General features: G+C 35.6%; 1 protein-coding gene across 2 annotated transcripts in view; it reads left to right on the top strand.

Annotated features, from left to right (window-relative positions):
- LOC150081910 (UBX domain-containing protein 1) overlaps positions 1-17,335 on the top strand; it is a 231,312-nt gene that overhangs the window by 213,143 nt on the left and 834 nt on the right. For both annotated transcript variants that reach the window (XM_090379816.1, XM_090379815.1), the window contains 2 exons: positions 5,090-5,258; positions 7,067-7,247. In XM_090379816.1, coding sequence (XP_090235942.1) covers positions 5,090-5,258; positions 7,067-7,247 — 350 coding nt within the window. The remainder of the gene's footprint in view (positions 1-5,089; positions 5,259-7,066; positions 7,248-17,335) is intronic.

The following is a 17,335-nucleotide window of genomic DNA, read 5'->3' as shown; positions in this document are numbered from 1 at the left end:
CTGGAAAAATCAATGATATACTTGAACCAAGTTATGTGTGAGCTCTTTATACAAAGTCAGTATTGGAAAAACCAAAGTAAATATAAGCCATTGTTATATGACTTTTTCTTAACAACCAGTCTTATTTATATCTTATTTTCAGTAAATCAAAGCACATTTCATTTATAATCGGCAACAGGAATTTTTTATTGCATTTGGTTAGTGAAGCTCTATAATTTTATTTGGTATTTTCTGATTATTCACTAACAAATTGAATTAGTATTAGCATTAACCTCCTGGTGTGAGGAAGCCTGAAGATTTGCTGCACTGGCCAAAAATAAATAATGGAACAAAAATAAATTACCTATTTGACACTTTCTGTATCCACCTATGAATTTCCTCAAACTATCAACATCAACCACCCATGGAGGCAGTTATTTCAGTAATAAACAACTCGCTGGCTAAAAGAAGACTTCCTGCTATCCAGTCTAATCATCTTCCCTCTGTAATTTTTATTTATTGCTCCTAGTTGTGGAACTATTCATAACAGGGAAAATTTCACCTCATTCATTTTACTTTCACTTGCTAGAGATACTCATTTTATACCTCATTTAGGCCTCCTCTAAGGTGCCTAGTTGCTCAGTTCTGCAGCCCACATATTTGAAGTGTTTGCTCATACAGATGCCCTTTTGCCAATCTCATTTCAATTTGTTTGGACCCTTACTAGAAGTTTGATGTATTTTTTTTAGGTACAGCCTCCATATTTGAATTTCAAGTGCAGTCTTACAATTGTCTTATACAAGTGGGATTATGACTTCCCTATCTCTATAAGCAAATATTCAATAAATTATCGATTGGACTCCATGGATGGGCCTACCTTTCCATCTGTCCAAACTGCAAAGAGAACTTCATATCCAACTGTATCGTAACTCTCAAATCCCTTTCTTCTCTTCTACTGTTTTTAATTCATTACCACCAAGTGTATAAGTTATTTTGGGGTTTGCTATTCTCCAAGTGTAAGACCTTACATTTTGCTGCATTGAAACATAGCTGTCACTTTTCTGACTATCCCTGAAGTCTAAGTCATCCTAAAGAAATATTACTGATCATTAAATACTCTACTGTTAGTAATAGTATTTGCCATATAGTGCAATGAAGCCACAGGCTTTTGTTGCCCTGGCAAAAAAAAAAACAACCAGCCAAGTAGATAAGAAAACACATTATATGTGTTTATAACACATATAACTTGAACTTATTCAAACTGTCATCTTCAACTACCTGCAAAGTCAACTTCTTCAAGCTATCAACAACTCGCCTGTTGTTGAGTAAAGAAGAGTAAAGAAAACTTCATGCAATCTAATCTAAAGCTCAACCCCTGTAATTTCAATTTATGACCCCTAGTTCTAGAATTCTTTATAACTGTGAGAATTCCACTTTTATTCATTTTACTAATCCCTCTCAGAGTCTTATAAACCTCAGTCAGGTCACCTCTGAGGTGCCTGGTTGCCAAGCTCTGTAGTTCACACAATTGGAGTCTTTCCTCATACAGTCATCCTTCTGCCAATCTCACCATTCAAGTTTCCCATCCCATCTTTTTATCCTTTCAAGAAGCTCAATGTAATTTTTCAGATGAACTCTCCATACTTGAACACAGTAGTTGTAGAATTGCCTCATACAGTGGGATTATGACCTCACTATCTCTACAGATAGCGTTTGATAAATAATAGATAGGACACCATGGGCTTCCCTGGCTTCCTGTTTACACTGTTCAGAAAACTTCATATCTGCCTGTATTATAACTCCTAGATGACTTTCCTCATCTACTGTTTTTAATTCAACCACACCTTGCATTTAGCAACATTAAAACATAGTTGCCATTTATCTGCCCATCAGGCGCCTCCGTAGCCAGGAGCAGCAGTGCGTAGTACATGCTTCTTGATTAGACTGGGGTTCGACCCCGTGACCACCAATACAGAGGATGCAGAAAGGTCAGGGAATGACCACCACATATCCCCGGAGCAATATGGCCTTAGTTGCTAATGCTCCTAAAAACCAAATAACAACAACATCTCTGACCATCTTTGAAGTCTGTTCGAGTCATTTTGAAGAAGTGCTGCTTGCCACTGATCATTAATGACTCTGCCAATCTTTACATCATTTGCAATTTTGACATTCACACCTTCTATCCCTTTGTTGATGTTATTTTTGAAAATGAGAAACAGCGGTGGTCCAACAACCGATCCTTGAGGGACTCGACTTGTGATGTTACACCAATCTTAGAATCTTACCAGTAATCTCAACCTGTTCAAGCTTATACAATAGCCTCTCATGAGGGACTGAATCAAATGTTTTGCTAAAATCCAAATAAACAATGCCAAAAGTATTCCCTAAATCCATCTCATGAGTAACTGTGTCATGTTTAACTAACTTAGTAGGCTAAGTTAGTTAAGCTTGATTTACCCTTAACAAAGTCATGTTGTGAGTCCTTCAGAATGCCATATATATCTAAATGTTCTTGGATTGCAGTTGTAAGATTTTTCCTACACCACTGAAGTCAGACTAACCAGTCTGTAATTACCAACTTCGCTCTTTGAACTGCTTTTATGGACTGTCAATACATTGTCACTTCTCCAATACAAAGGAATCTCCCCCGAGTCCAAAGATGCCTTCATAATTAACCCTCAATGGTTCGATACACTTTCTTGCATTCTCCCTCAAAACTACAGGGTATATGCCATCAACTCCAGGATTTGCTTTTATGCCCAAAAGTTTTTCAATAAACAGTCATCTGTAATTATGACATCACTAATTTCATATGGCACCAGCCTCTTCTCAGCATGAAGGTTCTTCATTTGGAGGCAGTTATTTCAATAATCAAAAACTTGCTGGCTAAAAGAATTTCCTGCAATGTAGTCTAAATCCTCTTTCCTCTGTAATTTGTATTTATTGCTCCTATTTATTTACTGATCTTGACATCATCTGCAGATTTTGACATCGGTTCCTATATAACTTTGTCAACACCATTTAAGAAAAAAAAAAGAAAAAAATGGTGGTGCCAGTGAAAATAAAAAGCAATGGTGTTAATAGTACCGATCTTTGGGAATCCACTTCGTACATTACCCCACTCTGAAGAGTAACCATAAATTATAACCCCATCCCTCCTATCCTGCAGTCTATCTAAAAATTTTCCTTTGACAGTCCAGCATGGACTGTCAATACATTGGTCCATCTTATACAGTAACATCTCATATGTGACTGAGTCATATATGCTTTGCTGAAATATAAATAAACAATAATGAAATTATGTTTTGCATCCAACTCACAAAGAAACCCAACCAGGTTGGTTAAACATGATTTTTTCTTTATAAAACCATGCTGTTTCCTTCAGAATTGCATGTTTAACCAATTGTCCCTGTATTGCACTCTTTATCATTGCCTCTGTGATTTTCCCTGCCAATGAGATCAGGCTGGCCAATTGTGGTTACTCATTTCACTCTTAGAACTGCTTTTATGTATTGGTGATACCTTGGCACTTCTCAAATTCAGGGGAATCTTTCCTGAGTCCAGTGATGCCCTCACAATTAACTTCAATGATTTAATATGCTCTCTTGCTGCCTCTCAAAATTACTTGATGAGTGTGCCATCAACTCCATGAGTCTTGCCTTTAGGCTTGAAAATTTTTCTGATAAATGATGTTCTGAAATTTCATGCATTTCAGTTTCATTAACTTATTCTCACTGTGAAAGGGCTTTAGTCTGTAAATATCAGTTTAAAGTTCAGTTCACCTACAAAAGCAAATGGTTTATCTAAGACTTTCCTGCACCTTTGATTAGTCCCATCTGATTCATTCTATGAGTGAGAGGAGTGATTTCTCATCATCTTTCTTCCAGCCTAACCGTTTCTGTGGTACTGTTAGCAGATCAGTTTGCAGCTGTTATAGGCTTCAGTACTTTTAATCATTGTATGATTTTCCAGTCTTTAATAGAGCCTTTTTCTGCTTTATTAAAGCGGCTAGATTTGTATTCATCCATCCTCCTTGTGCTGTTTTCTTAATGACGTATATGTATTCATTATTCAAACTCTGTGTGCTATCTCTCTTCATTGTCTAACTTAGAACACTGTGATCACGCCCTGGTCATTGGGGAACTGTTTTAGGGTATTTCATTTTTATCATGGATATCATTCATTAGTTTTAGTCCATATTCATTGTATGAGTATACTTATTCAAAGTATGAGTAAACTTAAATAAACTTAATGCTTACCTTATGCCAGGGGTCGGCAACCTTTTTTGAGTGAAGAGCCATTTTTGATCTAATTAAAAAAAAGAAAAAAAGACAATCCGAAGAGCTGCACCTCAGCTCAAGCTGGGAGGAGGGAGAGGGGTGAGGGAGTTTTTTAAGAAATGGAATAGAGTGGTAAGGTGTTTTATTAAAAGAATATATATTTTGAAATATTATTTATTAATAATATTTCATATTAATACAATTTGATACAGTAATAGAATTAATGTGACTTTTGCTGCGGAACTTCTTGAGCGAGTCTCTCAACATCAGGTGAGTATGCTCTAATTTTCATCTTTAAACATGCTGAGAAACTCGCATTGTTCAGAGGGTTTCTTGATTTATTTTTAATATAGTTCATGTTCGAAAATATTTGGTCGCAGAAATTCGTCGAACCAAAAACCGAGAGAAGTCCAAAGCAAATATTTTCAAATTTATATATATGTCTGGTAAGCTACTCCACGCATAAAACACAATCTGGCCTTGCTTTTTCAACTCATCACCATCCATTTGTGTAGAATTGCAAGGGCAGCCTTTTGCCTCTCCAAATCCTTTGATTTTCAAAGCATTTAGTCTTGCAGCCCACATGTCCTTGATTTTTAAGTCCTCTAACTCCATTTCAGTTTGTGCTTCATGTGGGCTAAAAGTTAAAGAGCAGTAGTTACATGCTCAAAGAGCCACAGGTTGCCGACCCCTGCCTTATGCAGAGTCATGTGTTGTTTATTCTTATTTAACTAAATTTTTTATGTAATATCCATCACACAACCACTTCATTATTAAAATAGATATAAAAAAAAAAAATTATAATGCTTTATTTGTAATATTCACAGACAACGAATTCTTGAAGAGATAGAACGGGACAAACAAGCACGAAAAGAAATGTTTTGTGGAGGTAGCGGAACAGGAAAAGTAACAACCGAAGTAGCAATTACATCTGTTGAATCTTCGCATGCTACAGTGGTGGAGCCCAAAAAAGAATATGATCAATGCAAATTACAGGTAAGAATTATATATATATATATATATATGTAGTACATGTATTTATGTAGACAAATTTTACTATCTTAACTAAAAGTGATGGGATACAAAACATACATATGATATTTTAGAATGCAGTGAAGCCTCTCTAAAGTGGACTCCACTGGGTCAGTGGTAAGTATCTATACAGAGGTGTCTTCTTTTGAAGAGGTTACTGTAGTATTTCACTAATTTGGAAAAATGAAATTTGCTGTTAACGTGTTTCTTAAACAGTTTTTTATTGATTATCAGTGTACATATTTGTGTTTCAGTTAATTAACTTTTAATAATATAAAAAAAACATAAGTTTCAGAAAAAAAAATTATTATAAATTGCTATTTTAGGGCATTTCATTTTTATTATGGATATCACTCATTAGTTTTAGTCCATATTCATTGTTTCTGTTCACATATGTAATAGGTAACAACCCCCCTCCCCCAATCAACAGGTCAAACAGAAAGAAATTTCCTTCCTCCTAAAAGAATTAATGCACAATGAATGCAACACATAGGAAGATGTCACCCAGTATTCTGGGAGGAATATCTGAGTGCATGAACAAACTTTGATAAAACCTGTGTAGCTACTTTAAAGGACCATCATTTCTTACTGCTGAGTGAAAGTGATCTGTGTTGGCATGGGAAAATTGTCATTGTTCAGTCAAAAAGCTTGACACACACCACTTAAGTGACATGCACCACGTTACTAAAGCAGTTATGAAAGTAATGTCAAGTATCACACAGAATTTTTATCAAAGCTTATTCATGTATACAGAAAATGCACATGGTCTACTGGTAAAAATTACTTGTGCAGCCCATGACAGAGTTATTTATTTGTTTATTTTTTAATGTAACAGACTGAATTCTGTATACAGATTTGCAACAGTACTACCCCCCTCCCCCAAATTCTGGTAGCATCTCTCAGTTTGACAGCTTTATTACCTTGCTAAATGATGTTTGTTGGTGGAACTGCATTGAAATAAAGTTCGTAAACATTGTGTACTGGCAAGGATGAGCATATTAAAAACATATTGAGCCATCTGCCCCATGGGTATCACCCATTGCCATCATGAGTCTAATTAGTCACTATTATTGTAATGTAATGCCTTGAGTTTAATTTTCTTTGTGACAAATGCTTGTTGATCTATGAAAATGCATATGTACAATTTGAAGAGTTTTTTTTAATGCTAATCACAAATATAACCCTTGAAAGAAACTAAGTGTCCAAAACAGGGAGATTGAAAATACAAAATTGATACCTATTATAGTGCCCATGTTTGTATTGAAGACAAATAAAGACAAATGTTCTTCCTGCCCACACTACACACATTCTGCTTGAACAGGTTAGGAGTGCTTATAAATGAAATGACTGTATGTTTAACTTTTGCGATGTGGTCAGGCATGCATTTATAGAAATGCTCCTGCAGCCAATAAAATTCATGTGTGAGCATGAACAGGCTAGTAAAAGTGAGATTTCTTTACATTGATTCTGATCATTGTATGACTTTAAAATCAGGCATGATCTTACAAGCCAGTTGATCCATCTGAATCTTTGAATGTGTTTTAAAGGGTCCGTAATTCTCATTTGGTGAATTGTAGCTCTCTGAGGTCTTGATACATAGAATGGAATTTGCTATAGCTAGTAGCGATTGCAGAGATTTTGACAATTTTGGTTTGCTTACAAAGACATTACCAGAAGTAGAAGATTGAGAAACAATTTAAACAAATGAAAGAATTTACATTTTTATTTTTTAATTTACATTTAATTAACTGAAAGTTGTATGATTTTTCCAGATTAGACTTACAAATGGGCAAAATCTCACACAGACATTTGGGGCCAATGAAGAGTTTGCAGCTGTTAGGTTATATGTTCAACTAAATCGAACTGATGGGAATGATCCTTTCTCACTTATGACCAATTTTCCAAAGAAGATCTTTACAGATGATGACATGAGCAAGCCACTTAGTGCTTTGGGTGAGAAGGATGATTTCATATTATTTATTCATTAACCCTTTTTGTTGGAGAGTGTTTTATTTTTTATTTAGTAAAAACTTTAAAACTATATATAAGTATGTGCAAAAATTTACAAACAATAATTTACAGTAATCATCATTTCACTTACCCTTTGCTATTTTTTTTAAATAGTAAATAGTCAGTTATTGCCTTTTATGCATTGTCTGGACATTTCACTTAACCATCATAACCAATTTAACACCAGGTACTCATACTAGTTCAGTAATTGCCTTTCCTTGCTTTTCTGTCAACAGCCTTTGTAAGGAACAACAAAAATCAGCTGCAATGGTGTTCATGCCATTTGTGGTCATTTTGCACAGTTCGCATTCAGTGCCTTTACCTAATTTTGGCCAATTTTTTTAAACAATTTGGACTAATTAACAGCACACTACTGGATAAGATTTAAGTGCTGCCTCGCATATGGATTTTTAAAAAAATGAATACTAAACTATAATACTAACTCGTAATATTCATCAGTACATATTCTCAAGGCTAAGTGTAAAAATTTTTCTTGTCAAAATGGTAGTCAAGCATTCCGGTCTCTTGTGAGAATGGTAGTAGAGCATTCTGTTTCATTCCAAATCTATTTGCTGCAACTTTTGTCCATATGGTTCTGTTGCCTCCTCAACTGGCTTACTAGCATCCTACTTTTCTTTTAGATTGTGTATTGATAATCTAGTATAGCCTTGTACCAATCTCAATACATTTCACTCAATATCACCTGTGGCCTTCAGACAGAAGAATGTTAGAATTTCAAACAATCTTGATACCAAGAAAACTACAGGTCCTAATGGCACGTCTCCACTTGTTCTCAAAACCTCTGCTGCTGTTCTCTGCTACTTTTTATTGCTTTTCTTTCTGCATGGAAATTTTGTTATATCTAACCAATTCCTAAAACAGGTAACACATCTTTCCCATTTAATTATCATCCCATTGCACTTACCTCTATTCTTTCCAAAGTAATGGAGAAATCCTAAACTATCTTGAAAACCTTCCATTTCATCAATGATTGCCACTATGGATTCCATTGACTTACTGGTGATATATTGTATTATGTTACCCATTTATGGACAAATTGAGTGTAAAAGTTAGGTGAATCTAAAACAATTACTTCTGACATTTTTAAGGCTTTTGATTGTGTTTGGCATAAAAGTCTAAATGTTATGAATTGCTGACTGTTCTTTTGCAATTAGGTATCCAGTTTTCTCTCTGGACTGCTCTTTGTGGGTGATGATAAATGGCTTGGTCTATCCACTTCTCCGATATTCCCCAAGGTTCAGTTCAGTTCTTTCTCCCACTCTTTTCCCCTTGTATATTAATGACCTTCTTCCACTGACTGAAAATCCTGACTGTTTCTTTTGCAATTAGGTATCCAGTTTTCTCTCTGACCACTCTTTGTGGGTGATGGTAGATATCTCTCTGCTTCTCCACTAATGCTGGTATTCCCCAAGGTTCAGTTCAGTTCTTTCTTCCACTCTTTTCCTCTTGTATATTAATGACTTTCTTTCGCTGACTGATTGAAAATCCTATCCGTAGTTTTCCAAATGATAGCACATTGCATTCCACTTTTCAGTTTGAAAAACTTTGCCCTGCACAAACAGTTTCATCTTCTAGAATAGTGACCAATTCCTTAAACCAATCTCCAGGTAATACTCCAATGGGACAAAGGTAACATTTAATTTCCATCCTTCTGAAATGCAGTCCTGTCTTATATCTTGTAAAAAAGAGTTTCTCCATGCTTATATTCGATGACACTCAGATTTCTAGAAAAGATCACATTTCTCTGTTAGGGATTTCCATGACCTATAATCTCTCTTGGCATTACTGTCCTTCTAAATAACTACTCGCCCTGCAAATCTCAAATCCACCCTACCATAGAATATTGTTTCCACATCTCGGATGGTGTCCTCCAAAACCTGTGTTTTGGAGGACACCTCTGTTTTTAGGCTCCATCGAAAAGAGGTCAGTCAAGTTACTGAATGACCCATCTCTTACAGTCTCTTTACTCTGGTCTTGTAAATTTGAGAAGTGAGAATAGGTGCTGCATCCATTTACTGTCCAACTTCAAACTCACAGGATCTACTTTGCTTCTTCCTCATTTATCCCCTCGACTTCTGTTTTCTGAAATAGCCATCCCTCATATATATTTCCTGAAAATTGCAATCTACAGAAATTCAAGATTAATGTCAATGAAGTATCTTCTTTCATCGTCTCAACCCATGTATGGTACTAAGTGCTATAGGTTCTAATACCTTTTGTGTTTGGAGTTTTCATTTAAAAAGGGGAAAAGAGAGAAGAAGAAAAATCTGAAATCTCCACTAGCATAAAGTAATATTTTGAGATTCGCCTTGCACATTTTTTTCTTCTGTCCCTTTAACATTTGTCAACTTTTGTGTACTCCCGTAAATAAACTACCAAGGCTTTGTGTAATTATGTTACTTTGATATAGATAACATGGTCTTTCATTGCATTTTATTCAGTTCCCCCCCCCCTTTTGTGTGTTCCTTTTGCATTTTATACCTTCTTAACCACCCTTGTTTCCTTAATTCTGTTTCTGTTCATTGTCATTTCATTTGAATTAATAAGTTTATTATAATTGATTAATTTATTCAGAAAGCAGTGGCTAGATGTTATGTTTATATTTTTTGAGTTAAGTTTGTTTGCTACTTTCTGCCTTGTACCTGTATCATATAGAGATACAAGTACAAGGCAGTATACTAAGTACTATCCAGCAAAGCACTGGTGCTTTGTTGGATAGTACTGAAATATGATCATTTTGGAATTCAAGAGGGCTGGTGTTTTCTGAAGTGATTCTTGTGGGTTTCCTGTCTTTACTTTATTTATTGTATATCCCTTATTTATAGGGGTATCTCATTGTGTGGAGAGTCATGCATATGCTCTGCTAGAGGCAGGTGTCAGCTTGGCTTTTAAAACAAACTAAACTGACATCTATAATATTGTAATTTTGCCACCTTGCCAAACAACCTTAACCTGATGATACTGCCTTACCAATGTTAGTGGTGTGGAAGAAAAAGTATCCCATGTGTTATTTTATATCAAGGGAGCACAAAGTAATGAAATAATGGTAAATAAAGAATCAACATGTATTTCTTATGCAGTTTAGCAGAATGAAAATAACAGGCATTCAAGAACACATCAAATATAAGTATAGTAGACTCTTGATTTTCCGGGATAGATGGTAAAAATAAAATCCCGGATATCAATATCCTGGTTAATCCAAAAATATCGAAAAATGTTCAGCAATGTACCTAAAAAAATATATATATATATATATATATGGCGATGGATAAAAAACTTACCTCGCATTACTCATGTGTCTGATACAATAGGTATAAAAACATACCTATAGGTAATGATGTATGCTTGCATCGGGTTCCAAAGTCTGCCGACGATGGTACACAATAATTTTCACAATATTTTTTACATGTTTTGTTTTTAAAACAATATTTTATATTTTATAAAAAATAGATCAGTGAAACTCAATTCACTTAGAGAAATACGAAAGTATAGAAGATTGTTTTTTTCCTTCTGCAACTTTTTGATGAATGGCATTTTGGAATATTTCCTAAAACCATTTTTCCACTATCGTCTTGCTGCTCCAGGTAGTCAAGAACTTCTCCGTGGCTTAAAGCAACACTATGGCTAATTTTTTGTGATGATATCAACTCTTCTTCATTCATCATCACATTTAGTGGTGGTGTAATAGTTGTTTCTTCAACTAAATCTTTGTCAGAATTAAGCCAGTCATGAATTGATTGCTCATCGACATCCTTGCACTCCTCAATTTGTTGCAAATTTCTGGTACCAGATCTTCAGTTTTTTTCAAATCCCAAGAATCCATCGTTTCCTGGTAAAATTTTACGCCAAGACCCCTTTAAGGTTATGCTTTTTATTGATTTCCATGCTGCTGAACTTCATAAATCGCATCCAAATACAATCAGGTTTTTCCAAAATGTCAATAAATCACAGTCATTTTCTTCTACTAACTTGAGAGATAAATTTCTGCAATAAATTTCTTTCATTTGTTGGATGACATCTTGATCAATAAGTTGTATTAAAGCTGTCACATGGGAGGTAAATATTTCCATCGTCTGATTTTAGAATTTCTTCATTAGGATGACTTGGAGCATTGTCTAATAGCTGAACAGCTTTCTGTGGCAAGCCCAGTGATGCCAGATGTTGGCACAAATTTAGTTCTAAACCAACTGGAAAATATCTCCGTCCATGCAGGCTGACTTATTGTTGTAGTAATTGACAGGTAAATTTGATATTGAAATACTCGAGAAAGCCAGTAATTTTTTTGCTGTTCCAATTATGCAAAAACCCAGCAGCATTTGCACAGCAAAGAACTGTAAATCTTTGCTTTTGCATTTTATGTCCTGTAGCTTTTACCTCAGTTTCGTAAGCCAAAGTTTATTGACAGAAGACATTTCCAGGACAATCCTGTTTCACCGGCATTGTAAATTTGCTCTGGCACAAGTTCATTAGTTTCAATAAATTTTTGAAACTGACGTGAATTCTTGGACAGCCGGTGCATCACTACTTAGTTTTTTACCTTGAATGGAAATCTGATGAATGTTGTGCCTCTGTTTAGACCGTGTCAACCACCCAGACGATGCATTAAAATCACACTGTAGTTTTAATTCATCGAAAAAATATTTTACCTTTGCTGAGCAACTATCGACTTTCAACATCAACCTTCTGCTCTAGTTGGCTAAACCACACCACCATTGCCTTGTATGCTATCAGATGCCCATAAAATCTAATAGCTTCCCTTTATATTTTTTACATTGTCACGTATGGTTTGGTCACCAACATTATAATGGCTCATTAAAGATTTTATGGATGCACCGTTTTCAAACTTAAGTAATTTTGGTTGAACAAACACTTAAGTGTTTGTTCAATTGAAAGCACAACTCTTTTGCATTTGCCCATCATTTTTGCAATTTCTAAACAAAAAAAATTTGACTGAATCACTCCTGACTTAAATAATGAAAGGAAATTTATTATTATTTTTTTTTTGCATTACTATAGAACATAGCAATCCACGCGACGCTCTAAATATTTGTTCAAACAAACTAAATATTTGTTCTCTTTCTGTTGTCTATTTGAGTAGAGGATGTGAAGACGGGATACTAGGTTCATCTCCCATCTATTTATTACTTGAATTGTGGTGTATCCCCCCCACACACACTTTGGAGTCTTGAAGTGTCCTGATTAATCTGCTTCCTCGTTAATACGATCCTGGTGAATAGTCTGCTGTATATGCAAATTTAAGATGCTCCTTCATGGATTTTATGTGATTGGGGTTAATTGCTAATTAGCTTAACTAGAGAAAATATAGATGCAATATCTAGTATTCCTAGGACTTACAGTTGTGATTTGCAGTCCAGACTCCTATAGGCTGCATGCACTACTGAGGCTTACTTTTCCATGGATTTTGACTGTATATTTGTGTAACACTTTTCTGCACCTTTCATACAATTTTGTTGCATTCTGATATTTACTCCTGGAAAAAATTCTGATCTCGAAATATTTCTTTTTGAGAGAGGCCCCTTGTGTGTATTTATTTTTGTTTAACTGGGGTGTAGACCCTTGGACCTTCTCTGGCTGACAAATTTTGCATCAAACCCCCAACAGGTGTGCTTGTTTACGTTAAGTTAATTGTGCATTTGAAAAAAGCAACCCCAGTTTATAATCTTAAAAATCAGCAAGAAATAGCTCACATGGTTCAATTTTTTGATGGAGTCTATTTTCAATCATTTACGAGACAACAGTGTGAAAAATCAATTTTTTTTAACACTTAATTAATTATTAAAAAATGCCTTCCCTTCTGTCACACTTAACACATGCTTTTTTTAATGCCTACTGGGCATTAAAAAAAGTAACTTCACTGTCAGTAAGCAAAAATTGAAAAAAGAATCCTGAGATTTTCTATAAACAGCTGAAGCAATATAGCATCTCCACTGGGAGATACATGGATCAAATTTGATGGAGATTGATAATTGGCTAGGAAGGATGCCACTAATTCTAAATTATTGTGTTTCAACACTTGATACTTGTTTACAAGAATAGACCAAATAAAACATTTTATTTTAAACTTACATTGATGTCACTCTATATCAATTTTATTTAAATTTAAAAGTGATGGGGGGGCCCTGCTCTGGCATACTCTATCCCAAGGAGTGCCTGTCACAGGGTTAATAATTATTTAAATAAAGATATAGTTTTTATGTTAGAATATGAACAATCTCAGCTTTTATATTTTTTAAATTTAAGAAGTTATTATTACTTAGTAATATTGGTTGGTATTAGTGATCCGTTACTCTGCTGTGGCCTTTGGCTGTTCTTAAAGATTCGATGTATTCTCTCATTTTAAGCAAAAATGGCTAAAAAAAGTGAACCAAACCATTGCATGTGATAGTGCAATCAACATGAGTTATAATACTTGGGGGAATGTCTTTTGGTAAATTTGTCAAAGTGGATCTGAACATGTTATATTCCTGGAGCAAGGCCAAAGCCCAGAAAATTTGGCCTTATGATTTCTGCTTAGATACTAAAATCAAAACAAACGAGAGAGAAAACAAAAATGTTAGTAGGAGTGTGTATAGACAAAATGACTGATAAGTATGGCAAACAACTATACAGAAAAATAGAGTAGGCCAGTAAATCAGACTTTCATAATGGTGGGGGGTTTTAAGATATTGAGTGGAACTTGTGGGTTGATCACTTACATAATACTAAGACTTTTCTTTTGTGGATTTATTGGCAGCTACTGTTGTTTTCTACCACTGCAACGAGAGAGAGCAAGAGAAAGAAAGAGTAATACTCTAGACTTGATTATCAGTAGTGATTCTTCATGCATTAAGAGTCTGCAGATAAAAGAACCATTTAGTGTGCAATGATCACGGTCTATTGAAGTCAGATTTACTTAAAGGTGTAACTACTATCAAGTGTAAAGGGAAGGGTTTTTGCTTTCGTAAAGGAGGATACAGTAGGACCAACTAATGATGTTGCTAACAACAAATTTTAAATGGGAAGCATTAAGGCCAACAATCATAGAAGCTAGGCTTTTCTTATCAAGAAATACTGTTCAAGGCTTAGACCTAAATGGATGGCATATTATCTAATGAGACATGAAAGAAAAGAAGATGCATATAAATTATGAGGTAACACAGAAACTTATGGAAGATATAAACTAGTCTGCAGTCATGTTCACAAACAAGAGTAGGCAAGCTGAGGCAAATTATGAGAAATCTTTGGCAAAGGAAAACAATAGTCTTTGCTTATGTAAATGCTAGAAGAAAGACTAACATTGGTCTACTAGATATCAATGGTTTAACTGTTAATGATTGTGCTCAGTTTGCTGTCAAACTGAATAAGTATTTTGCATCTACATTCACACGAGTGGATGCCACAACTTTATCAAACTCTAATGGGGAGCTGAGTGATTTTGTGAAAACTGAGAGGAAAGTGGAGGAGAAATTATTAAAGTTAAACATAAAAAGGCACCTGAAGTGGATGGGAACTATCTGTTATAAAAGGAGGCAGCAAACTATTTGCCATAATTATGAGAGCATCTTTGAATTCAGGGGAGTTTCCTATGGAGTGGAGATGTGTGAGAGTATCCTCAATTCACAATGGGGGATGAAAAGGTGGCACGATTATTTACAGACCTGTTAGCTTTACTTCTGTTCCAGGGAAAAGAATGGAATCATTGGTTAAAGAGGTGATATAGGACCATCTAGACAGAGTACAGTTATACTTCAGTCACAGCATGAGTTTTTTAAGAGATCTTGTCTGACAAATTTCAATAACACAGGAATCAAATGCAGAAATAATTTTAATGATTCACTAGGGGTCTTTGCTCACCAACCCCCACTTTTCTACATAAAATGTAGTGGTATGACAGAGTAAGTCAAATCTTTTTTGCGTAAAAGACACACCTATCAAAATGCACTGATGTTCTTCCTCCCCTATTTACTCCCATCCTTCCCCCCCCTTTGTTCTCCATCAGGAAGCTCAGGTGACCCCTGATGGAGAGCAGCCACAGTACTGTGGATGGCCTGGCTCACCTCCCGGTGGTGGCAGTGGGTAACATGGAGTCCCACTAGAGGCCTTGTGGCCAAGCAGCCAGCACAAACAGAACCCAACACTAAATTGCACATGCAACAAACACACAACACTTTTCTGGCTTTTACAGAGGTTCTGTATTCATCAAAAGAGTACTGATGGCGCAGATGGAAATCACACATGGCACCTTACCCAAACACTATGCCGCTACGATCGATATCTATTCAGGAAATGGCATGTGTAAAACCTGTGCATTTGTAGTGACATAATTGCCCCGCCCACATCCCTCTTCTCCATGTGTAAAACCTGTGCATTTGTAGTGACATAATTGCCCCACCCACATCCCTCTTCTCCCATTGACTACCTCACCACACGACGATCTCAAGGTGGAATAAATATCACTATGTAATTATTTACATAATTTTGCTTCGGGTTCCATAATGCATGAGCAATATTGTTGCACCCGAAAGAGCAGGACTAAACTATATCAGGTCCCTTCATCAGCTGACACTACAATGGAACATCAAATGATGCCGCGTTTGGTTATGTACTACAGAGTGAAGCATGTGCACGAGGTTGGTGAACATTATGGTGAACATCAAACCTTTTTAACGTATAGAGAGATATACTTGGCATTAAAGGCAAAATACTGCTATGGATAAAGGGATGGTCGAGTGGGTTATTAGTGGAGTTCCATAAGGTTTGATGCTGGGGACATAGTTGTTTTCTGTATTTATTGATGAACATATGCTGCTGCAGCAAGGTCTAGAAAAATTGGGCAGATGGGCTGAGAAATGGCAATTGACAAATACAAGGTACTGCATGTGGGTAGCAATAATCCCAGAGTAATGTACCAACTGTGCGATACTATACCTAGATCTGGGTATGAAATTCTCTGAGCATTGTAGACAGGCTTCCTGCACAAAACACTATAACCAGAACACATCTCATTGTGTTTTGTCAATGATGTACATGAATTTTGCTAGCAGGGATAAGGAGCTGATTATCCCATTGTATAAGGTCACACATTGAGTACTGCATATAGGTCTGGAGCCTCATTTTAGAAAGGATGTAGAGCTACTGGAATGGATACACAGAATGGCAATATTGGGAACAAAGGGTGCTCTTATAGAGAATGGGTTCAGCATCTGGAAACTAGGCACCTGCGAGGTGAACTGAGATGTGTTAAAGACATTAAAATGGCTTGAGCAAACTCGGTGTTGATGGGATTCTCCCTCTCATTGTATTATTCACATGACAGTAATGAAGGTACATGAGGGGACATAAATTCAAATTGAAGAATGGTTGCAGAATAGATGTGCAGAAATTTGATTGCTGGAACAAGCTTTCATCTATTGTTGTGGAAGAATAAGTTTGCCATTACTAATATTAAGATTTGAATAATGTACATTATTCAGATCTTGGCTACTCATTTAGTACAGAGCAGCTAAGTGGTCTATGGAGAAAAACTTCTAGTCAAACATAAGAAAGGTTATGTGCACTATTACCAGACCAACATTTGCTTTTGCACAGCAATGTAAGAAATATGCAAAGATTTATTGCATTAAAATAATTTGAAAATTGTATGGTGTGCATCTCAATTTTTGTCTTATGTCAACTGTCTTATAACCCCAATCACTGCAGCTGAAAATCTACATCCATCGCGGGAGAAACCAAATGCAAAGATTTCTCCAAGAGTTTGAAATTAAATACAGAAATACAACTTCAAAATTATTTTAATGTCTGTATTGAAATATAAATACCATAAAAAAATATGACCTAGTTAAGCATATACACACTAATCTTTGTAGTGCTTAAGAAAATTGAGCCCACCCCCCAGCTGCTCATTTAGACATGATACCTTATTCCAATATGCATTCACTAATAGAGGTCACTATCATCTGTTGATAGAAGTGTTTAACAACAGCTTTAGACAAATAACAGATTCATCTTTT

Source organism: Mastigoproctus giganteus, chromosome 8, assembly GCF_048544385.1.
Source record: "Mastigoproctus giganteus isolate SK-2022 chromosome 8, ASM4854438v1, whole genome shotgun sequence".
Classification (NCBI taxonomy): domain Eukaryota; kingdom Metazoa; phylum Arthropoda; class Arachnida; order Uropygi; family Thelyphonidae; genus Mastigoproctus; species Mastigoproctus giganteus.
The sequence above is the reverse complement of the archived record's forward strand: the minus strand, read 5'-3'. Positions and strand labels throughout refer to the sequence as shown.